General features: G+C 49.5%; 2 protein-coding genes across 2 annotated transcripts; both read right to left on the bottom strand.

Annotated features, from left to right (window-relative positions):
• Positions 1-1381: 1381 nt before the first annotated feature.
• On the bottom strand, positions 1382-11286 carry MRM1 (mitochondrial rRNA methyltransferase 1). Its single transcript, XM_016185489.2, has 5 exons — positions 10597-11286; positions 10336-10429; positions 5421-5553; positions 5211-5330; positions 1382-5016 (listed from the first exon to the last, which is right to left on the bottom strand). The coding sequence occupies exons 1-5, from the start codon at positions 11187-11189 to the stop codon at positions 4934-4936; spliced, it is 1023 nt and encodes a 340-aa protein (XP_016040975.1). The 5' UTR covers positions 11190-11286; the 3' UTR covers positions 1382-4933.
• Positions 11287-12120: 834 nt separating this feature from the next.
• On the bottom strand, positions 12121-23163 carry DHRS11 (dehydrogenase/reductase 11). Its single transcript, XM_007516973.3, has 7 exons — positions 22821-23163; positions 19705-19914; positions 14780-14874; positions 13816-13945; positions 13118-13210; positions 12852-12917; positions 12121-12727 (listed from the first exon to the last, which is right to left on the bottom strand). Exons 1-7 carry the CDS (start codon positions 22965-22967, stop codon positions 12686-12688), a joined length of 783 nt encoding a protein of 260 aa, XP_007517035.1. The 5' UTR covers positions 22968-23163; the 3' UTR covers positions 12121-12685.
• Positions 23164-24098: the final 935 nt, after the last annotated feature.

The following is a 24098-nucleotide window of genomic DNA, read 5'->3' as shown; positions in this document are numbered from 1 at the left end:
AGCCAGCCACCATACCTCTGAGACTATTCTTTTTATTTTCATTTTTCTTGGCTGGGGAGCCCAACAAAGGAGGATCCTACAAATGTCATCCTTTCCCTCCCTGACACCATCCAGTTGTTCTGAGTGTAAGTTATCACAGGGAAGCTGAAAGGGTCCAGAGCTGTGGGGAAGTTACTGAGAAGCTGACAGGACAGTGCCCAGGGCCTGGCTGCTCCCTCCTCCAGAGCTGAAGCTGCAATTCCAGCTCTGCACTGAAGCCCCCCTGCCCCCCCCACACACATACACACCCCATTCCCTTCACAACCAAGGTCAGAGCCTCCCCAGCTCCTGGGTATTTCATCACACTTGCTGGGCAGTGTGTGTGTCAGGCACTATGCTAGGTTCATACCTCATCCGCGGCCTGTGGCTGTAGGTGCTGCAGTGTAGACACAACTACACAGCCATAACTAACCACACACTCCTGTGCATGGCAGGTAGTGACCGCCTCAATTCCGTTTTTTTTTTCCCCCTTTGTTGCCCTTGTGGTTATTATTGTTGTTGTTATAGATGCCGTTGTTGTTGGATACAACAGAGAGAAATGGAGAGAGGAGGGGAGAGACAGAGTGGGAGAGAAAGATAGACACCTGCAGACCTGCTTCACCCCCTGTAAAGTGACTTCCCTGCAGGTGGGGAGCTGGGGGCTCAAACCGGGATCCTTAGGCCAGTCCTTGCACTTTGTGCCACGTGCACTTACCCGCTGCGCTACCGCTCAACCCCCCTCAATTCCCTATTTTAAGAGAGCTTGTCTTCCCAGGTGGTAAGTAGGGTGCCCTAGCCCAGGAGACCAGACCCTTGAGGCCAGGCCACTGGGACCCAGAAAGCTGGTAGATGGAGTCTATGGGCAAAAGAGGTGGCGCTGGACCCTAAGTCCTCCCAACCCCAATTTCTAGATTCCAATCTGAGTGTGACTCCAGAGGGCAGAGCTCAATTTTGTGCCCCACATGGTGGGAGCAGCATGACACCTGAGTTCTGATTGACTTTCATCAGTCTGTCAGTACAGGTTGGTTTTTGTTTTTTTTTTAACATTTATTCCCTTTTGTTGTCCTTGTTGTTTTATTGTTGTAGTTATTGTTGTTGTTGTTATTGATGCTGTTGTTGTTGGATAGGACAGAGAAATAGAGAGAGAAGAAATAGAAATAGAGGGGAAGACAGAGAGGGGGAGAGAAAAACAGACACCTGCAGACCTGCTTCACCGCCTGTGAAGCGACTCCTCTACAGGTGGGCAGCTGGGGACCCGAACCAGAATCCTTATGCGGGTCCGTGTGCTTCGCACCATGTGTGCTTAACCTGCTGCACTACCGCTACTCCCCAGTACAGGTTTTTTAAAGAACCAATAGCAAACACACATGCACATCTACATTTATTTCACAGGGAACTGGCTCATGTGATTAGAATGGCCAGTGAGCCCTAAGTTCAGGGAGAAAGGGACACAGGGGGGATGGGGTAAGCAAGCTGGAGACTCAAAGACCCTGGTGATGTAATTCTTGTCTGAAGTCAGCAGGCAGCAGACTCAGGAAGATCCTGTATTTTAGTTACAAAAAGGCAGGGAAAGCTCTTCCTCAGGGGAGAGTCAGGCCTTCAACTGATTGGATGTGGCCCACTCACACAGAGGAGTGCACTCAGCATTAATCAGTCTACTGACTTAAACGTTAACCTCATCCAAAACACCCTCACAGAAAGCCCCAGAATAATGGCTGATCAAGTCTCTTGGCATCTCCTGGCCCAGTTGACAGCGCTGAACCATCACATCCAGGGTTGTTATTACTGTTGCTGGTGCTGGGGTACACAGTCCTTGAGTTTACAGAGAATGGTTATTCTCTAAGTTGTTTCTTTCCCCCCAATTTCCCTGTTGGGTAGGGCTGGGGGGTGGGGAGGGTAGTGGGCAGCAGGTATTAAAGGGACTTTGCTCATTCCACAGATGAGGAGACTGAGAAACCAATTCGGTTGTAGGTCATAGGCTGGGAGCTAGAGATGTCAGCACTGGAAGCAACCTGTCTTGAAGAAACCTAGGGACAGGCAAAAGGTTGCCTGGCCTGTGAACGGTTTGGGAGCAGTGTCTCAGATGTGAGCTGCTGGTCTGACACTGAAGGAGTCTCAAACCTGGAAGTACATTCGCACCAAGTGGGGAGCTCTAAGAAATAAAAATACTGCTATCTGCTCCTTCTTCAGAGATTCCCATTGAGTCAGTCTGGTGCCTCTGGGTGTCTGGAATAGTAAGCTTTCCCCCTTCCTGACCCCAGGACTAAGGTGCAGCCAAGGTTGAAAAACACACTTGGTTTGTGGCCAAGAGCACAGCAGAGCTGGGGTAGCAAGCAGCACAGTAAGCCCCAGGCTGACAGGCGGCAACAGAACCAAGACAGAGCTCAGGGCAGACCAAGTGGCGGTGAGCTAGAGTTTATGGGTGAGGTTCTCACACTTCATTTTTTAAATGTTATTATATCTAAGAGAAAGTTTCACATGAGAGAGGGAGAGATAAGCCAGAGCTCTGGTACATGCAGATCGAACCAGGACCCTTAGGCATGCAAGACCAACACTGTGCTAGTTCCAGCTGAGCCATCTCCCAATCACCACTTGTTTTTAAAGTACACTTTTAAATATATATATATATATATATATATATATACATATATAAACAAATATATATATATATATATACATGTCTCTGTGTGTATACATATGCATGTGTGTGTATATATATGTATTTATATATATATATTTTTGGAGAGAAATTGAGAGAGAAAGGGGACAGGCAGGGAGAGAGAGATACCCGAAGAGCTGTTTCACTGCTTGTGACGCTTCCCCCTGTAGGTGGGGGCTGGGGTTTGAACCCTGATCTTTACACATTGTAATGGGTACAGTCTACCAGATATCCCACCTCCTGCCTCGATCCTGCTCCTTTTTATTGTCACCAGGGTTTTCCACCACTCCCAGTGGACATTTTTTCCCCTTTTGTTTTAGAGGGTGAGAGACGGGGGGGAGGAGGGGGGAAGGAGGGAGGGGGAGAGAGAGAGAGAGAGAGAGATGGAGGAAAGAAGCACAGCATTACTTCACTGTTCATGAAATCTTCCCTTAAACAGTCCTCCAATGTAGTGGTCAGGGCCCCAAGGCTGCTCTAACCTACTGATGCTGGAGGCCTCTGGTCCATTTGTGGGACCCTGGAGGAGGAGTACAGAGTCTGTATAGAGAATACAACTCAGTGGTCCGGGTGGTGGCACACCTGGTTAAGCACACACATTACAGGTGTCCAAGAACCCAGATTCAAGCCCCCTGTCCCCACCTGCAGGGGGAAAGTTTTGCAAGTGGTGAAGCAGGGCTGCAGGTATCTGTCTGTCTCGCTTCTTCTCTATAGCCCTGTCCGTTCCCTCTTGATTTCTGGCTTTCTCTATCCAATAATAAAAGATAATAAAATTTTAAAAAGAGAGAATACAACTTAGTCTGCATTGCACAAATCAGCAGCAACTATCTTCACCACTGATCCATTGGCATCTGGTTCCTTCAGAGGTGGATTAACTGATGGGCACTGGTGGGGGACTAGAGGGTTAGAGGACGGGAGGTGTCTGCTGAGATCTGCTTTGCTTCTCTGAGGGCTGCAGCCAGGAATCGCCCCAGGCTGCTGTGAAAGCTCATGAAGAGACTGTGGACCAAAGAGGGAGGCTGCCACCTAATGGACAATTTGGACAAAACAACCCACTGGTTGAGTGCCTTTTGGAGACCAACTGAAGTTTTATTGATGCTCACAACAGCCTAGCAAGGGAGATGCAGACAAGGCCGCCAGCACACAAACACCCAGCAGTAGAATAGGGTGGAAGCAAGGATTTGCACCTATCCAGCCACCCAAAGGACCTTGGTACTGGACCGTCCAATTCTCTTCTGACTTCTGGGTTGCCTCTGACTGCCAGACAGGGTCCAAGAAGAAAGAGACCCTCATCCTAGCACATCCTGGAAATTAACAAGCTTCCATTTCCAATTATAAGTCCAAATTCAAAACAGGAGTCTTTGGTCTCCAGCCAAGACAGAACCTAATAAAAAGGAGTCAGAGGCTGTGAGAGATAGCATCGTGGTTCTGCAAGACTTATGCCTGAGGCTCTGAGGTCCCTGATTCAAATGCCAACACCACTGTAAGCCAGAGCTGAACAGTGCTCTGGCTAAAGTAAAAATAATAATTAAAAGGAGGGCTCTAGGAGCACATCCAAGCCAGAAAAATCTGAGCTGAAGATAGAGCACAATGGTAGCCGGGAAGTGGCACAGTAGATACGGCACTGAACTCGGCATGAGGTCCAAGTTCAATGCCTGGCATCACCTGTACCATAGTGACACTCTGGTTCTCTCTCTTCATGTCTTCATAAATAAATCTTTAAATAAAGAAAAAGAGAGAGAGAGATAGCATAATGGTCATACAAAAAGATGTTAGGGGTGGGAGTAGATAGCATAATGGTTATGCAAAGAGACTCTCATGCCTGAGGATCCAAGTCCCAGGTTCAATCCCCTGCACCACCACAAGCCAGAGAGCTAAGCAGTGCTCTGGTAAATAATAATATTTAAAAATTTAAAAAATCTTGTTGCCTGAGGCTCTAAGGTCTCAGGTTCAGTTTCCAATACCACCATAAACCAAAGCTGGGCAGTGCTCTGATGGGAGAAAAAAACAAACACACAAGCAAGAAAGTCTGACACACACCGCAGACAGTCCAAATCAGCTGCCACCTTGCCTCTTTTTCTGATTCAGAAGATCACACCGCAGACAGTCCAAATCAGTTGCCACCTTGCCTCTTTTTCCGATTCAGAAGATCACACTGCAGACAGTCCAAATCAGCTGCCACCTTGCCTCTTTTTCCGATTCAGAAGATGATGCAGAGTGCTGAGCCACTCGGGGCCCTTCGGACATGGCTGAGGGTTCTCAGGAATCTTGGAGAGGATGCCTTCTCTCCCCCTCAGCAGGAAGACTCTTTCTCTGGCTGCAAATGGAATGAAGAAGAATTCCTGCAGACAGAAGGACAAGTGGAAGAGAGAAGACAGAGAGGGACAAGGGTCAGGTACTTAGCCTTGGACAAGAGCCAGGCACTCCCTCATTTCATCCTTAGTAACTGAGACAGAGAAACCCAGAAATCTGTAGAATAGAAGAGCCATCCACATTCTCAGTCAGCAAGAAGTAAGGGAAGGGGCTTTAGTCTCACCTGCAGCTACAGAGACATTCAAAGATTCAAGTTCAGGGGGCAGCAGCCGGCCAGGAAGAATGGTGAGGAGGAGCTGACAGGAAGCCAGCACTTCTTGGGACAGACCGGAGCCCTCAGCCCCTACAAGGCACAGGGACAGAGGGTTAGGGATGCCCACGTGGGCATGCAGGTGCTCAGGAAATGCACAGAAAAGCAGGGACATCTACCTACCCAGCACCAGGAGGGTAGGCCGATCCCAGAGGAACTCCAAGCAACTAGTGGTGGGGATCTTGGAGGACTGGGAAGGCTCAGGCTCCAGGTAGCCTACTGTGCCAGCTACCAGCCAGCCTTGTTGGGCTTTGGCCTGAAAGGGGGAAGAATAAATCATGTTTTAGTTCATCACGTTTCATCAGTACCCTGGCCAATGAAGGGGTTGGCTTTGTCCCTAGATGTATGTCCTCACTGATCCACTGAATTCAGTCAGTAGTTATTAAACACCTAGAACAGGCAAGCTCTAGTCTAAACACTGAGGGTATAGCAACGAACACAACAGGACAAGTCATGGTTTCATGCAAGTGTGGTTTTCCATTATTATTCTCTACTGAGGTACCTGTGATTGAACCCAGGGCCTCATGTGCATGATGTGTGCACTTTACTTCTGAGTCACCTCCATTATTATCACTATTATTATTATAATACCTTAAATTTTCTTTTCATTTTGGGGGAGCTGGAGATAGTTCATCCAGTAGAATACACACTTTATCATGCCCAGGGACTCAGGTTCAAGTTCCTGGTCACCACAGGGGAGCACCAGCTCCTTCTTTCTCCCTCTCTATCTGGAAAAGAAAGAAAAGGGAAGAGAAAAGGGAGAGAAGAGAAAAAAAATATGGGAAAGAGAGAGAAAGAGATGCCTCATTTAAAAGTGGACATGGGACACATGGGATCAAAAAGAGAGCTCACAATAAATAAATAAAATACTTTAAAAAAAAAAAAAGAAAGTATTTTTTAAAAAGGGGAGTTGGGCTGTAGCACAGTAGGTTAAGCACACGTGGCGCAAAGCACAAGGACCGGTGGAAGGATCCCGGTTTGAGCCCCAGGCTCACCACCTGCGGGGGAGTCGCTTCACAAGCGGTGAAGCAGGTCTGCAGGTGTCTATCTTTCTCTCCCCTTCTCTGTCTTCCCCTCCTATCTCCATTTCTCTCTGTCCTATACAACAACGATGACATCAATAATTACAACAATAAAACAAGGGCAACAAAAGGAATAAATAAATAAATAAAATATTTTTTTAAAGAGTCTTTTTAAAAAAAAAAAAAAAGAGAGCTCACTGGGTACATGCATGTAGCCCAGGTCCAATCCCCAGTACCACGCTGGAGGTTCTATGGCATCAGAATAAACTCTGGGGCTATAGTGGATCTCCACTCTATCTCTAACTAATGAAAGAGGCCCATGTGGTGAAATTGCATATGCATTTAATACCATTTCTGGGGGAAAAAGTATATATGCTATAATCAGGTCACTGAAAGTTTAATTCTGTCCTAATATTAACTGATTCCTTAAAAATATGGAACGCAGGACTGGGGAGACAGCATAATGCTTCTGCAAAATACTTCCATTCCTGAGGCTTTGAGGACCCAAATTCAATCCCCAGCACCACCATAAGCCAGAGTTGAACACTGCTCTAGTCTCAGTGGGGTGTGTGTGTGTGTGTGTGTGTGTGTGTGTGTGTTGGTCTGCTTCTGAGCCCCCTTCTGTTGCATTTATTAACTCTGTAGTCTATTTACATAATCATTGTTTTCATTGGTTTAATTCCCACTGGTTCCCGTGCTTTTTCCTTCTCCCCACCCCCTATCCTACGTACTTCCTCTTCCTGACACTTCCGCCTCAGGAGATATATAAGGACAGGATTGTGATTAGAGATAGCTAGATCGAACTGCATCCCCGCTCACCAATAAAGATTGAACTGCGTTCCCAGCTCAGCCATGAGTCCCTGGTCATCTCTCCCACCTGTAAAGCTAGCCCAGCGTGTGTGTGTGTGTGTGTGTGTGTGTGTGTGTGTGTGTGTGTGTGTGTGTGTGTGTGTGTGTGTGTGTAAAAGAAAACAAATAACGCCTGGTAATACAGATTAATTGGCAGAGCTACTGGTTCAATCCCTGGCATAGCATGTAACAAAGTATTAGTGTTCTCACTCTCTCTGTCCTTTGTGAAACTCTCATATGTAATAAATCTTGAATAACAACAAAATGGACATCATAAATCTGAATGTCATACTTGCACAGGCACAACATGAATCCTCTCCCACCCACCTTGTTAAGACACAAGAAAGGAAGAGAATCAGTGAAAGAGAGTGAAAAAGACCACTCTATCAAGCTTCCTTCAATATGGGAAGGTGGGAGGTGGGCTTGAACCTAGGTCATGCACGTGACAAAGCAATGTTCTAGCCAAGTAAGCTATTCTACTGGCCTGAATTTTTAAAATTTTTTTATTGGGGGGAATTAATGGTTTACAGTCAACAGTAAATACAGTTGTTGGCACATGTGTACAGTTTCTTTTTAAATTGTTTTTAATCTTTATTTGATAGAGACAGCCAGAAATTGAGAGGAAGGGGAAGATAAGAGAGGAGACAGAGAATCACCTGCAGCCCTGCTTCACCATTTGTCAAGCTTTCCCCCTGCAGGTGGGAACCAGGGGCTTGAACCCAGGTCCTTGTGCGCTGTTAACATACGTGCTCAATCAGGCGTGCCACCACCTGGCCCCCATGTGTACAGTTTCTCAGTTTTCTGCAAACACTCTAAACCCCACTGCCTAGGTCCTCCTCCACCATCGTGCACCAAGACCTGAGCCCCCCACACACACACACTCTCTACATGGCGCGTCAGAGACTATCAATAATAAAAGACAAGCTAGAAGAAAGTTTTTTAGCATTTTTTAAATATTTACTTATTTATTTCTGAGAAGGAGAGAAAAGGGAAGAGTGAGCCAGAGCATCACTCTGGCTGAGAATCAAACTCGGGATCTCACGCTTGCTAGTCCAACACTTTATCCACTGCCCCACCTCTCAGGCCATGGTAGAAGGCTCTATACAGACACGCAAGAAATTGATGGTAGCTTGAAAAGGAGTAGCAGCAGTGGAGATGGGATGTGAAAGAAGGAAGCATCAAGGATAGTCATCCCTAAAGGGATGAAGATGCCACCAATCAAGATTGGCAAGGTCTGCAAAAGCAACCAGTGCATGGATCTGGCAATGCTCAAACTGTCCAACAGGCAGCAAGAAAGGGCTGATGAGTGGGCAACTAGATACATGCATCTGGGGCTCAGAAGCAACATTCAGGTTAGGACACACATCTGGGAGGCATCCAAATATAGGTGGTATAAAGCCATGAGATTGGATGAGAAATGGATGCATGCCTGGGTGTGTAAACCAGGGCTGAAGAAAAAAAAAAAATTGGAATATCTAGGGAACGGCCAAATGCAGAGCAATACTGCCCTCTTGTGCTCAGCAAAAGAATCACAGCTGAAGACAAGCAAGGGCCAGGTGAGGCTAAGTTTGTCTCTTTCTAGATAGTAAGTCATTTCTGTTTTTAGGAGTGAAGAGGAGGAATACATAGGCTACTCTTTATTCAAAGAGCCTTTCAAGGGAGTCGGGCGGTAGCACAGTGGGTTAAGCGCACGTGGCGCAAAGCACAAGGACCCGCGTAAGGATCCCGGTTCGAGCCCCCGGCTCCCCACTTGCAGGGTAGTCGCTTCACAGGCGGTGAAGCAGGTCTGCAGGTGTCTTTCTCTCCCCCTCTCTGTCTTCCCCTCCTCTCTCCATTTCTCTCTGTCCTATTTAACAACGATGACATCAATAACAACAATAATAACTACTACAATAAAAAAAAAACAAGGGCAACAAAAGGGAAAATAAATAAATATTAAATTAAAAAAAAAAACAAAAAACAAAGAGCCTCTCAAGCAGTGCCCATACTGGAGGAACCCAGGACCGCTGTCCACCAGCCCTCTACAGCTCCCACTTACTGAAGACCCATTTAGTATGGAATTAGGCACTGAGACTCACAGGAGAGGCACAGAGGTCTGGGGAAGGAGTGCGATAAAAGAGAGTTAAGTTCCTAACTTCAGATTCTGCTCCACCTGAGGTTTTAAAAACTATGGGGGAGTAGGGTGGTAGTGCAGCGGGTTAAGCGCATGTGGCACAAAGCGCAAGGACCAGCGTAAGGATCCCAGTTCGAGACCCCGGCTCCCCACCTGCAGGGGCGTCACTTCACAGGTGGTGAAGCAGGTCTGCAGGTGTCTATCTTTCTCTCCTCCTCTCTGTCCTCCCCTCCTCCATTTCTCTCTGTCCTATCCAACAACAATAATAACTACAACAGTAAAACAACAAGAGCAACAAAAGGGAATAAATAAATATTTAAAAGAAAACAACTATGGGATGGGGCTGGGCAGTAGTGCACACATCTGAGCACACACATAAGCTATGGAAAGACCCAGTTTCTGGCCCTCACACCCCATCTGCAGGGAGGATGCTTATGTCTTCAGGAGTGGTAACACAGGTCTAAAAGTGTCTTTCTCTCTCTCTTTCTCCCCCCCCCCACCCCATTGTTTCTGTCTTATCAAACAAAATAGAAAGAAAGGAAAAACAAACTCTGGGTCTGCTACCTAGAAGTGGTGCAGTGGACAAGGCACTGGACTCTTAAGTATGAGGTCCTGAGTTTGATCCCAGTGAGGTACTGCATGTAACAGAGTGATATTCTGGTTCTCTCCCCAATCTTTCATTAACCGGTTCTCTCCCCAATCTTTCATTAACAAAAGTAAGGAAGAAGAAGAAGAAAAGAAGAAGAAAAGAAGGAGGAGGAGGAGCAGGGGGAGGGGGGGAGGAGGAGGAGGGGGAGGAGGAGGAGGAGGGGGAGGAGGAGGAGGAGGGGGAGGAGGAGGAGGAGGAGGAGGGGGAGGAGGAGAAGAAGAATACGACACCTCTGGGATCCTTTCTTTCTAAAATACATAATGATGAATGAAAAGATGCCAAGATGCTCCTTTCTCCCCTTCTCCCAGCCAGGTGCTGTCTGGCTGCTCTTGTTGAGGCCAAGATTGGATCCTTTATATAAACTTGTGCATAAACACACACACACACACACACACACACGCTTACCTGCAAAAACCCGGCTAGGTTGTCAGTGGAGAAGATGTCCATCACCTCCATAGCCCCCGCACTGGCCTTGCTGACTACCGGTGTGAGTGGGCAGCTGCAAAGTTTCCCCTTATGAGGCCTGGTAGACTTCAACCCGGTGCCCCGCCTTCCTGGGGCCCAAAGGGATTAGGGGGGAGAATTCTGGCCGAGGGAACACCTAAAGGACAAGGTGCGCCCCAGACGAGGGAGGGGGTGCGCGGGGAAAATAAGGGACATTCGTGCCTGTTTCTCCGGCTGGTGATGACCTTGTCCACTCCGAGGAAGTGAGCGGAGCGCAGCACAGCCCCCAAATTCCGGGGATCCTGGAGCCTATCGAGGACGAGCCACAGCTGCTGGGGGTCGTCGCCTGGCCTGGCCTCCCCGGTCTCCGTCCAGGGCCGGAGCTGCAGCGGGCTCACCTCCATGCAGACGCCCTGGTGGACCTGGAAGCGGCTCAGGACGTCCAGCTTCTGCCGTCGGGGCCGCACAACCGGGATGCCCCGCTCCTCGGCCGCCCGCAGCAGCTCGGCGCGCTCTCCCCGCGGCCCGGACTTGCCGGCCTGCAGCAGGAGCCGCGCCACGCGGCGGCGGGCGGCCCGCAGAGCCAGCAGGCAAGGGGACAGGCCGTACAGAAGCTCCAGCGCCCCGGCCGAGCGCGGAGCCCGCGCCAGGTCGTCCAGGAGCAGGCGGCTGAGCTCCTCTCCGCCGGGCCGCTCACCACGACCGGCCGCCTGGGAGAAGCGACGCGCGAGGAGGCGACTGCAGCGACGCCAGGGCTCGCCCCCGACGGCCCGGAGCAGAGCCATGGTCCAGACGCCCGGCCCGGTCCGCGACATGAGAGGGAAACCCAGTATCTGCCCCCAATCTGCGGCCCTACAGCCACAGCCGAGCTCACAGTTCACACGTGAACCGTCCACTTCCGCGTTCCGGAGGCCCCGCCCCCTGCCCGTCACGCATGACGCATGCGCGGCCTTGGGCAACACACACACAGCACCCCCTGCAGGACTGGGTAAGTGGCGCTCTTCACTTGTCCGTGGCCCGCCAGGGACAGGAGATGGCGAGGGGTTGACTCCCCACTACTTATGCATTCTGCATCCTTGAAGGGAGGCCTCAGTAGGCTGGGAGGTCGAATTCGTCCAGGAATTAGCAAAGAACATTTACAGGGATGTGTCGGCCTCCCGGCTCATCCAGATCCGCCCCAGTGCTTCCCTTCCCATTGCCAGCCAGCAGGTACAGGTGATCTCAGAGGCTCTGCAATTCACCCCTCTGCTGGTTGACTTGGCTCCACTGCCAGATAAAACCTGCAGCACCCAGCAATTATAACTATGCAGGGCCCCAGCAATAGCAAAAAAACTATGCCGGAGCCGCTGCAGTTCTGTGACAGCTTTATGCCCCTGAGTTCTGGCTGACAAGGTAATGGTTACCGACTGGTTACCGACTGGTGCCCGTGGACTACCGGTAATGGTTAGGCTCCATGCTCATCACTGGACCCCAGTGATGCAGGCAGAAGCTATTTTTTCAGCCTGCCTCACTCCTACACTAAGTTCTGTGTTCCCATATAGCTTGGTGTTCAGGTCCTCCGAAGCTGTGCAAATTCTCTTTTCAGACTGGAAAACTACCCATTTTCAAGATCCAACCCCAAACCAATCCTGTTGCCTATAGTAATCCACACTCAAGAATGATGCCTCCAATCCACCCACCTTCCCATTCACCTGCAAGAATCCTAAAACACACGTGAATACAGAGAAGACACTCCTGGAACAAAGGTAGGCTGTTGCCATTTTTCTTTTTTTTTTATTGGCACAGTGAAATTCACTTGGAGGCAGGACCTGGCATTCTGCTGCCATTGTAAAAGGAGAGTGATGATCCCATAGGAGCCAAAACTCAAGATTAAGCTAGAGAACTAGGAAGGGGGGGAGAGAAGGGGGAACAGTGAGAGAAAAAGAGCTACTTGGGATAACCATTCAGATAGGAGGTGAGGACATCTGTTTGCAACCTCATCCCTAGGACTGGGGAAGGGGTGCAAGAAGATATGGAGAACCCCCGCCCTTCCCTAGATCAAAGGAGAGCAAACAAGAGCCAGGCTCCCAACAAAAAGAGAACAAGAACAAATTAGCAGGTTAGACATTCAGGTACACGACCTCCTCTTCCTGGCCTATTTTTTCACATTTGCAGTGGGGAAAAAAACTGACAAGATATAAAAACCTCAGATTTTCAAATCCCTAGTGGGAGTAGTGAAAAGTGAAATCCAGGGGGTCCAAAAATCAACACCTAAATCAGAGGCAGGAGCCAAGCAGTGAGGGGCGATGAGAGAGGTGTTCCCCACAGGAAACTAGGTCACCTGTTCCGTGGGCCTCATCTGGATGTCTCCAATCTGTGGAAGGCACAAGGCTTGAGGCAGCCAATACACTCTCCCCACCCCCTAAAGGCCACCCTGCTATCCTCCTCTGGGGATGGTCTCACTCCTCCAGCTAGTGAACGGTGGAAGTCAGACTCACCTGGACGTGTGGGGGGGCACTGAGGACATAGAGGACAGCTTCAGCCACATCTTCAGGTTTGAGACACTGAGAGCACCAGAGAAAAGGGTTAAGATGAGGATAAAATGGACCCCAGTTCTCTCCCACCACTGAGGTACTCTCTGGCACCCTCAATCCCACCCCACAGCTCCAGGAGAGGCAACAGGGTGTCCAGAAGGGAAGGAGGGTAGCTAAAGGCAGAGGGATACCTCACTTAGGGTATCAGCAGACCCAGAGGAATGCCCCACCTTCATTTGTTCATAGGCGGCAGCTGCCTTCTCAGGTTCCTTGTCATAGAGTCTGAAGGCGAACTGTGTCTCCACCACTCCTGGAGAGATGTTCTGGGCCAACACAGAGGGCCTGTTCAGTGGCTGAGCTCTGCCTCCTCCCTGCCTCAGTCACAGGCCAGACCTTGGGGAGGCTAGAGGGAAAGGATGGAGGCTACACAGTCCCAGCTGCACAATAATGGACAGGGGCCGGCAGCCTCCAGAACTGCCAGTGGTGACTTTCACTACAACCTAGGCAAATGTCTTGCAAAATGGCATCCTTAACATCTCATAGCTTGGGAGGTGTTGCCATCTCTCTCCATTTCACAAATGAGAAGACAGAGGTTTGAAGAGGGTGAGTGACCCAAGTTCACACAGCCCTCATGAGGAGCGCTGGAGACCTGGTTGCTAGCTGCTGTGCACCTGGCTTCCGACAATCCCTTGCTTTCCCTTTAGGTGACCCTTCTCCCACCTCAGGGCTTGAGGAATGAAATGAGGAAGCTCAAGTACATGTAGGGCCATAAACATGGCAGCAGGGCCCTGGAGTTCTGTTCCCAGTTCTTTACCTGGAGTTGAAAGTGCTAATACTCTGAAAATGGGTTTCCTGGACAGTATATGTGTTATGGCAAGGGCCTGTGCCTGCCCCAGCCCCGGTCCCATGGGGTCAGGCCACACCTCACCGTGGCTCTGATGTGAGTTTGGGTCTCCCGGAGCTCTTGCCTCAGTCCCTCAGTTAGTGCAGTGACAGCATACTTGGTAGCACTATAGAAATGGGTGGATGACTGGGGTACCACTCGGTGGCCCGACATGCTGGGTGGAAGAAGGAAAGGAAAAGAGAGAATAAAGCTCCTGAGAGAGCAACAGTGCCCCTACTTACCTGTCAGCCCACCTCCTGGATGCCAGCAGAGCAGCCTTCTAGAGGGGACCACAAGAGGCTATCCATGTAGACTATTTAATCAAACTTCTGTTCAAATAGTCCCTGAAAACCCTGTTCTTGCTACAAGTCCTCCCCATGCTGACCACACTGTCCATTTTCCCAGTCACACAGGTTGCCTAACCCTCTCAGTTTCATCCTTGTATCCACTGACATGGTTCTAATTGGGTGATTTCTGGGGGGTGGGGCAGAGATCATATCTCTCCTTTCAGACTAGAGGTTCCCCAGTGCTGCTGGACACTTTTTGTACCACAAGATGGGGTTCATAACCTTAGGCCTGCAGAATGGGGAACCTCACTCCTAGCAGAGTCCCTAAGCTTCAGCTACAAAGAGAAGGGCTGAACTGTCCTACCCACCTAGCTGAGTGGGGGCTGGCACTTGACAGTATTCTTTTTGAATAGAGACCTTTAGAAATCAAAAGAGAAGGGGAGGGAGAGAGAGAGACAGAGAGAGACAGAGACACCTGCAGCCTGCTTCACCATTCATGAATCTTTTGCCCTCAAAAGTGGGGCCGGGGGGCTTGAACCCTGGTCCTTGTACATTGTAGGCTCAACCAGGTGTGCCACTACCTGGACCCTCGACAATACTCTTTTCCTCACCATAATCATGCCATTTGGGTGTTAAGTGTGCATTGAATCCCGACTTTGCCACCAGGGAAACTGAGGTCCAAAGAAGTCAAGTGAGCTGCAGGTCCTCGGCACTGGCCTCACCTGTTGATGTTAATGATGTGCCCGTCGTCCACCTGCCGCTCTCTCATGGACTGATAGGCCTCCCGTGTGCAGATGCTGAGGGCCAGCACATTGACCTGCGGGCCAGGGGTTGGGGAGTGGGAATGGGGTATCCCGGCGAAGACCCATCTGAGTCTGTGATGGAGCCAGAGAACAACCCTGGGAGGGGGTGTGGGTGGGGACTGGCACTCCAAAACAGTGTCCAAGTCTTGGTTGTTTATTTGTTTGCTTTTATTGCCACCTCGGTTATCTCTGGGCTCCGATGTAAACCCGCTTCACTGCATGAAGCATTTCCCCTGTGTGTAGGGGAGGGGCGGGGGGAGCAGGGGCTCAAACTTAGGTCTTTTCCACCAACCCCAGCTGCCGTGTGCAGATGCAGCTCTTCTTCCTGGTGCACCCCCCACCTCACTCCACCCCCAAGGTCCTGCAAGCAGGAACAAAAAACTCCAGGACCCAGGAGACTCCCTGTCTTGGCCATCTCTTCAGCAAACTGCAGAACCTCTTTCTGCCTTGGAGAAATGTCTCCCCTTCTTCACAAAATAGCCTACTCTCAGGAGTCGGGTGGTATCGCAGCAGGTTAAGCGCAGGGGGCGCAAAGCCCAAGGACTGGCGTAAGGATCCCAGTTCGAGCCCCTGGCTCCCCACCTGCAGGGGAGTCGCTTCACAAGCGGTGAAGCAGGTCTCCAGGTGTCTCTCTCTCCCCCTCTTTGTCTTCCCCTCCTCTCTCCATTTCTCTCTGTCCTATCCAACAATAACAACATCAATAATAACAATAATAATTACTACAACAATAAAACAACAAGGGCAACAAAAGGGAATAAATAAATAAGTATTTAAAAAAATAGCCTACTCTCTTGGAGACAGAAAAGTCTCCAATGCTGACCCACTCTCTCCTCAACAACCTAAAATAGTTGCTAAAATGGCTTAAAAACCTCTCCGCAAACAGACTCAAGCCTGTCCCCATCTTACTTGGCTCCTTCCTGCTCCTTCTAGGACTCCTCCCTTGAGATGACAGTGGACAAGGCTTGGCCCTCTTTCAGTCTGTGCCTGCCTGCAATCTGTTCCCTCCACAAGACTAACAGAGACTCTTGAGAGGGTAGGGTGGCTTGCCATACCGTAACAGGTACACAGTCTTCTATTCAGTCTCCTCCCCCTTGGTCCCTACCTATTCCTCTCACTTGGCAGAGGTGACCCCCCAAACCTCACCCTTCATAGAAGAGAGGCTTGAAGAAGTACCTTTGCTCTAAAGCTCTTGCCCAGTCCCACCCCTTAGCCTCAGCAGAGATAAAGTGTTCAGCAGGTGCTCATGTGGGAAGAGCTGAGAGATTAACTGTTATTCCTTATCAAGTGTCAAAATCAGGTGGCAAGATAGAACACCCATGCCATGCACAGCAGGACAGGCTTTCACCCCCAGGTACTGTGGGTTTGTGGGGTAGAAAACTCAGCTCCTACTGTTCCGGGAGGTGGTGCAGTGGATAAAGCCTTGGACTCTCAAGAATGAAGTCCTGAGTTCAATCCCTGGCAGCACACGTACCCCAGTGATATCTGGTTCTTTCTCTCTCTCCTATCATGTTTCATAAATAAGTAAATGAAATCTTGGGAGCCAGGCAAAAGCGCACCTACGTTACAGTGCCCAAGGTAGTGGGTTCAAGCCACTGGTCCCCACCTGCAGGGGGAAAGCTTCATGAGTGGTGAAACAGGTCTGCAGATGTCTGTCTCTTTCCCTCTCTCTATTTTCCCTGGCCCCCTCAATTTCTGTCTCTATCCAATAATAAATAAAAAGATTTAAAAAGGAATCCCTAGGGCAGGAGTAGATAGTATAATGGTTATGCAAAAGAGGCTCTCATGCCTGAGGCTCCAAAGTCCCAGGTTCAATCCCCTGCACCTCCATAAGCCAGAGCTGAACAGTGCTCTGGTTAAAAAAAAAAGAAGAAGAAAAAGAAGAAAGCTCACAAAAAGGAATCCCTGCCTGGAGGATCTAAATGAATAAGTAAATAAATAAAATCTTTTAAAAAGGAGAGAGAACTCAGTTCCTGGGGATAGAAGTAGGAGAATCATATTCCCTGACCAGGCACGAGACTTTTAAGGGTCTAGGTGGGAGTGGATAAAGTGTCTCTCACTGGAAAATCATAACAAAAATCACATACTACTGAAGCTGGCGGGGGCCGTTGTTTAATGTAAGTTCCTCCTTTTACAAATGGCAAGTGAGGTCCAGGCTTAGAGACCCCTTGCTGCAAGTAAGCACCACAACTTGGATCACCAAGAAGGCTCTCTAAGGGTGGGCAGAGCTTCATTTCCAGGCCCAAGCATCTGTTTCTTTGTCGTTGTTATTTTTAATTGCCACTAGGGGCTCAATAGAGGAAATGCACACACACACACACACACACACACACACAAACACACACAGAGAGGGAAAGCTACTATACACACGCATGCACGCACGCACGCACGCACGGAGAGGGAAAGCTGCCATATCATCAAAGTTTCCTAGAGGGAGCCCGGCAGTAGCGCAGCGAGATAAGCGCACTTGGTGCAAAGCGCAAGGACTGGCATAGAGGATCCCGGTTCGAGCCCCCGGCTCCCCACCTGCAGGGGGGTTGCTTCATCGGTGGTGAAGCAGGTCTGCAGGTGTCTATCTTTCTCTCCCCCTCTCTGTCTTCCCCCTTCTCTCCATTTCTCTCTGTCCTATCCAACAACAAAGACAACAATAAAAACTACAACATGAAACAACAAGGGCAACAAAAGGGAATAAAGAAATATTTTTTTTAAAAAAGTTTCCTTGAATATGGTGGGGGCAGACTGAAGCCCTAGGCTGTGCACAGGGCAAATCAGGTTCATTAGCCAAGTGAGCGACTTAGCCACTTAGCCATGTATGGTCCTTAAATTTTTTAAAATCCATTTCTAACATGTATGGGTAGGTTTAACTCATTTGAAAATTAGAGTGCTTATGGGGTAAGACTATGCCAGAGAATAAAAAACAAACAAACAACAAAAAAAAAACTGCCCTCATGGAATCAAAGATTCAGTGAATGGGAGGGGTGGGGTATCACATAAAAATCTAAGATTGCCCCTCCAAAGAGAAATCATAAGACCTGAGGATATAGCTTAATGTATATGCAAAAAGACTCTCATTCCCAGGCACTACTATAAACCAGAGCTCAACAGCGCTCTGGTTAAAACAAACAAAAAAGGGAGTCAGGCGTTAGTGCAGTGGATTAAGCGCATGTGGTGCAAAGTACTAGGACCGACATAAGGATCCCGGTTCGAGCCCCCAGCTCCCCACCTGCAGGGGAGTCGCTTCACAGGGGGTGAAGCAGGTCTGCAGGTGTCTGTCTTTCTCTCCTCCTCTCTGTCTTCCCCTCCTCTCTCCATTTCCCTCTGTCCTATCCAACAACGACGACATCAGTAACAACAACAATAAAGCAAGGGCAACAAAAGGGAATAAATAAATAAATAATTTTTTAAAAAGGAAACACTGTGCAGTGTCCCAGTGTCATGACTCAGCTTCAGGAGAGGCTTGCTCTGTGTATGGTCATGCGCTCTCTCACTTCCTGAAGACCCCATGGTCTACATGCCTGACCCCAGAGACATTAACACTGTGACCCCACACATAGGTATGCTCATCTCAGTAATGGTGACAAGACTGAAGCTCAGAGAAATGGTGCAGCTGCGGGGGGTAGGGGGTGTGGCAATGGCTCCTACCTCTTGGTTCCTTCTCTTCCTATAGACCATGTTCCCAGTTCTCAGTATAGTGCTGACATGGGGGACGCTCACTAAACAGCAGTTCTCTCCTGTCAGTCTAGCCTTTTTTATTAATATTCATTTATTTATTTTCCCTTTTGTTGTCCTTGTTGTAGTTATTATTGTCATTGTTATTGATGTCATCATTGTTAAAACAGAGAAATGGAGAGAGAAGGGGACAGAGAGGGAAAGAGAAAGACACTCACAGACCTGCTTCACCACCTGTGAAGCGACTCCCCTGCAGGTGGGGAGCCGGGGGCTCGAACCAGGATCCTTATGCTGGTCCTTGCGCTTCGCACCATATGCACTTAACCCGCTGCACTATCACCCAACCCCCCAGTCTAGACTTTTAAGAACCACTTGGAGACTCAAAGAGAAAAGAATACAGAGGGTGGGGTAGAGAGCTCAGATGCTGAGCACAGAACTCTCATGCCTGAGGCTCTAAGGCTTGAAGTTGAATCCAGCTACCACCATAAACCAGATATAAGCTGAACAGTGCTTTGAGGGGGGAAAACAATTCAGGCTGGAGAGATACCATAATGGTTTTATGCAGAAGATTTTCATGCCTGAGGCTCTACGTTCCAGGTTCAACCCCCAGGATCACCGTAAACCAGAGCTGAGCAGTGCTCTTGCCTATATCCACCTATCTATCGTCCATCTTTCTTTCTTTCTTTCTCTCTGTCTCATTAAAAATTAAATAAAATATTTAAATAAATTGTTCCAAATGTAGGGAGAAAAGCTTCATAAGTGGTCAAGCACAGCTGCAGGTGTCTCTATCTACCACCTCTCTTAATTTCTCTATCTCTATAAAATAAATAACTTATAAAATTAATATTTTAAGTGATTATTTTTATTATTATTATGCTATCTACCCCCCCCATCCATAATTTTTTAAGTCAGAAAAAAAGGGGGTGGGGCTGGCAAAAATAGCTTCCTTGGATACTGTGAGGTGCTTTGCTATGTGCATGACCCAGGTTTAAGCCCAACCCACACCACACTGATGGAAACTTTGGTACCATGATTTCAAACCCCTTTACCTTCCCCACCTCCCCACCCTTCTGTCTGTCTGGGGCAGACAGAGGGTGGAGAGGATCAAGGTACACAAAGCTCCCTGTTGCTGTCCCAGCTCCTCTCCCAGTTGCCCAGACCAGGTCTGCAGCCCTTACATTGAACATTTCCTTCCAGCCTCTGGTGGTGCCTGAGAGCAGGGAGTCAGGGCGTGCCAAGCCAGCATTGTTGACGCAGATGTCCACACCGCCATACTGAGAACGGATTGCCGAAAACATGGAGAGGATGTCCTCCTCACTTGACAGGTCGCATTTGTAGGGGATCAAAGTCCCAGGGTAGCCTGCACTCTTACACTCAGCAGCCAGCTCCTACGGAAGCCAACAAGGGTCTAATTGGAGTGGGCTGTCATGCCCAGGCCATTCAAAAACCACCTCCCTCTAACCATCACCAACAGAACCCTTTGCTCTGCCGGCCAGAAAAATGTCTGGATTGTGCAGCCCCAAAGATACTCCTCTTCAAGTTAAAGTCCAGGGGATGACAGCACTCTCTGAGGGAGGGAGAAACTTCACAAATAAATTCAAGCCTTCAATTAGAAGAAGGGAGAAGGGGTTGGGAGTGGCTCTGAGCCAGCCAGGGGTCCTGGGGATGGAGTGAGATCTACATTCTGCCTCTCCTCTGTGGAAACTCCTTTGCTGATAGTATGACTCTCCCTGTGCTTCCTCTCTATTTTAATCTTTATTTATTTATTGGATAGAGACAGCCAGAAATTGAGAGGTAAGGGGATGACAGAGAGGAAGGGAGACAGAGACAGACACCTGCAGCCCTGATCTGCCACTTGTGAAGCTTCCCCCCTGCAGGTGAGGACCAGGGGCTCGAACCTGGGTCCTTGCACACTATAGTGTGTGCACTTAAGCAGGTGTGCCACCACCTGGCCCCTTCTCCCTGTGCTTCTTTGGTTAGTGTCAAAAGTCAACAAGCTGATTAGGCCAGGTGCTTGATTCTCTCCTCCTATCAGTTCAGCCAGTCACTCTGAGGGCTTCAAGTTCAGTTATCACTCTCTCCACAGATTAAAGCCAGTTGGCTTGGGGCTCTCACATATAGCTAGCTTTTCTATTCTTATTTTAAAATTATTTTCTACTTAGCCTTCTAAGTGCATTATTTATGAGAGAGAGAGAGAGAGAGAGAGAGGGAGAGAGAGAGAGAGAGAGAATGAGAACCATTTATTTAGCACATATGATGCTGGGGATCAAACTTGGGACCTCAAGCTTGAAAGTCCTAGCTTTATCCACTGCACCACCTCCTAGGATGCCTTATATGTAACTTTTCTTTTTTTCTTTTATTTATAAAATGGAAATATTGACAAGACTATAGGATAAGAGAGGTATATTTCCACATGATGCCCACCCCCAGAACTCCATATATATGTAAGTTTTCAATTGAACCCAATTGCTAATCTCTCTTCTCCCTACCTAGTGAAGGGATTGAGTAGTCAGAAAGTCAGGACACATTTTCTGTCCCAGAGCACCCCCCACACCAATGTGAAGGCAGGTGGCAAATGATACCAAACAGTAAGAAGAAAACAAGCTGTGTAGCTTTGGAGGCCATAGCTGGACACAGGCTATGTGAAGGTGATTGTGCATATGTGTGGAGGAGAAGGTCGGTCGCATGTAGTGCCCTAGGGCAGACCAGCTGGCCCAGCTGCCTTGGACAGGAGGTCGTTCTTTGTCCCAAACCAAACTAGGAGTAAAGGGGCTGGAGGTAACCTAGGAAATTCTTTAACTTTCATTGAGTTAACCTTTGACTCAGAAGCCCACCCCACCCAGTTTCTTTTTTTTTTAATATTTATTTATTGATTTATTCCCTTTTGTTGCTCTTGTTTTATTATTGTAGTTACTATTGTCGTTGTTATTGATGTTGTCGTTGTTGGATAGGACAGAGAGAAATGGAGAGAGGAGGGGAAGACAGAGAGGGGGAGAGAAAACTAGACACCTGCAGACCTGCTTCACCGCCTGTGAAGCGACTCCCCTGCAGTTGGGGAGCCGGGGGCTCGAACCGGGATCCTTTGCGCTTGCGCTTTGCTTCCACGAGCGCATAGCCCGCTGTGCTACCGCGCAGCTCCCCCCACCCAGTTTCTTACACCCACCTCAGGTAATAGAACTTTTGAAGTTAAACTCTGTGTCACATCAATCAACGTAAGCAGACTGCAAGTCTGGAAGCCTGGAATTCTCCCTCCCTTAGCATCTAACTCCTCCCTTTCTCCTCCAGACTCAAAGCTCCCACAGAAAAGCCAGAGTAGAGGCACTCATACATTGCTCTGCCATTGCCCCATCTTGTCACCTAGACCATCTTCTCATCTATCTTCAAAATGATCTGAGATCATGTCGGCTGCCCTGAACAGCAGACAATCTCTTCCTGGTTACATGGGTCGTCCTGGGGCCAAGTGGCCACCTTTCCTGGCTAGTGTGGGGTAAAGACTGGGGAGAGAAGGCAAGGATGGCATTAGAATTAAGGATGCCAGTGGCTTCATTCCTGGTCTGATCCTCTCAGTTTCAAGGCTGCACTGGTGTGACAGGGTGACCTTGGAACTATCCAGGAGGCTATAAAGTGTACCTTTGGTCAGCAACAAGAGAAGGGAACAATTCTTCTTCCTGTCCACCTTCTACCTCTGCCCACACCCAAACTCTCCTTATCCTTTCCCTGCCCAGAGGACTTTGAGCACCAGTGGAGATAAAGCCGGGCAGCTAGCACCAGTCCTAACCCTGAGTAATCTTGCTGGGAAAAAGTAAAGGTGACCTAGGATGGGAAATTCTCTCCTTCCTCTCTGCTCCACAAAGCCAACTGTACTCACTTTTCTCTGAGCTCCTGCTGCTAACAACTCTGGGTGCGCCCAACTCTGCAGTAAGAGGCCATCCCACCTGCAGGAGGGATGTTCCATAATCCTTGAAGCCAATCCGCATGTGTCTTTCTCTCTCCATCTCCATCTCCCCTCCCATATCAATTTCTCTCTGTCCTATCCAATAAAAATTAGAAGGAAAAAAAAAAAAAAAGACGAGTTCCAGCTCCACTTTGCTCTCAGCGCTGAGTCTCTGGCGACTGCACAGACCCACCCTAAGGGATCCACGAGGCCTCCAGGGCCACCAGCCACCCTTGCTGCCCCAGAGCCGCGTCGCAGATGTTTTGGGGACGAGGGCAGCGTCTCGGACCGTCCGGGCCCGGCCACCATGCCCCGGGTGGAAACGGCGCCTCCCAGAGCTGCCCCGACCCCACTTTATACCTCGATGTTGCTGACGGTTCGAGCACAACCCACCACCTTCAATCCCTGCAGGACCAGGGCCCGGGCCACCGCCGCACCGATGCCCACGGAGGCTCCGGTCACCAGCGCCAGCCGGTCTCGCCAGCGCTCCATGCCGGCCCTGGCCATCGTCCCCGCCGCCTGTTCACCCCGCTCTACACGCGGGCCGCTGGGGTCACGGAGCCCCACCGCAGGTCTCCCAGGCCGGGCCGCTGTCCTGTCACCACTGCCGCAAGCAGCCCAGCTGCCCGGGACGGACCGGCGCCAGGACCTGGCTCTGCGACGGTCCGCTTGGCACCCGACTGCACCCTCCGCACCCCCGGGAGCCCGCCTCTTCCGGTCCCGCCCCGCGCCCCCCGGGCTCTTCCGCTTGGGGCAGGTCTACCGTGGTCTAGCTACTGGGCGGAGGACGCAGCACCCAGCCCCGCCGGCGGCCCTGAAAGTCAACTCCGTTACTGGAGTTGACTCACACGCCCTCTCAAACCAGCTAGTGGCTGGTGGGTAAGACTTGCTCCAGACATGCAGTCACACCCTCTAGGGTCCCTGCATGGCCCCTCAGGGGTTAGCTTATCTGTTGAATGAACTGCCTCTGTAGCCGGGCCTGGTTTTTAGGTTCATCACCAACGCGGGGAGAGCGTGAACTCCACGGATGTTTTTTTTACCTGTGCTCTGCTGTTTCCCCTCTCTAAAAATGGGAAAAGATTGGATGGGGACATGACTCAGGGCTTAGTGTCCGTGCACGGCATTTTTTGAAAAACTGTGAACATACCATACCCAAGTGAATTGTATTTTTTAAAATGTTTATTTATTCCCTTTTGTTGCCCTTGTTGTAGTTATTATTGATGTCGTTGTTGGATAGGACAGAGAGAAATGGAGAGAGGAGAGGAAGCGACCCCTCTGCAGGTAGGGAGCTGGGGGCTTGAACCGGGATCCTCAACACGTCTTTGCACTTTGCACCACGTGCGCTTAACCCACAGCACTACCGCCCGACTCCCAGTGAATTGTATTCTTAAAGGCTTAGTCTCCAAGGAGCCTAGACCCACTCATACGGCACAAGGTACACCAGATTAAAGCAACAACTAACATTTATCAAGTGCTTATTGTATGCCAGGCTTTTTTTTTTTCCTTTTGCCAGGGCACTGCTTAGCTCTGGCTTATGGTGGTGCAGGGGATTGAACCTGAAACTTGAGGGCCTCAGGCACGTTTCTTGGCATAACTACTATGCTATCTCCGCCCCGTCCCCCGCTTTATGCCAGGCAC

This window comes from Erinaceus europaeus, chromosome 12 (genome assembly GCF_950295315.1).
Source record: "Erinaceus europaeus chromosome 12, mEriEur2.1, whole genome shotgun sequence".
Taxonomy (NCBI): Eukaryota; Metazoa; Chordata; class Mammalia; order Eulipotyphla; family Erinaceidae; genus Erinaceus; species Erinaceus europaeus.
Note: the sequence above shows the minus strand (reverse complement) of the source record. Positions and strands in the feature narration are given on the sequence as shown.

Coding starts and splice junctions, on each gene's coding strand:
- MRM1 (XM_016185489.2), bottom strand. CDS start 11,189: ATGTCGCGGACCGGGCCGGGCGTCTGGACCATGGCTCTGCTCCGGGCC. Junction 5,554..10,335: donor ACCTAGCCGGGTTTTTGCAG/GTAAGCGTGTGT, acceptor TCCCCCTTTCAG/GCCAAAGCCCAACAAGGCTG. Junction 5,331..5,420: donor GCCTACCCTCCTGGTGCTGG/GTAGGTAGATGT, acceptor TGTGCCTTGTAG/GGGCTGAGGGCTCCGGTCTG.
- DHRS11 (XM_007516973.3), bottom strand. CDS start 22,967: ATGGCCAGGGCCGGCATGGAGCGCTGGCGAGACCGGCTGGCGCTGGTG. Junction 19,915..22,820: donor GAACCGTCAGCAACATCGAG/GTATAAAGTGGG, acceptor TGGCTTCCGTAG/GAGCTGGCTGCTGAGTGTAA. Junction 12,918..13,117: donor CCGCCTATGAACAAATGAAG/GTGGGGCATTCC, acceptor TGGTGCTCTCAG/TGTCTCAAACCTGAAGATGT.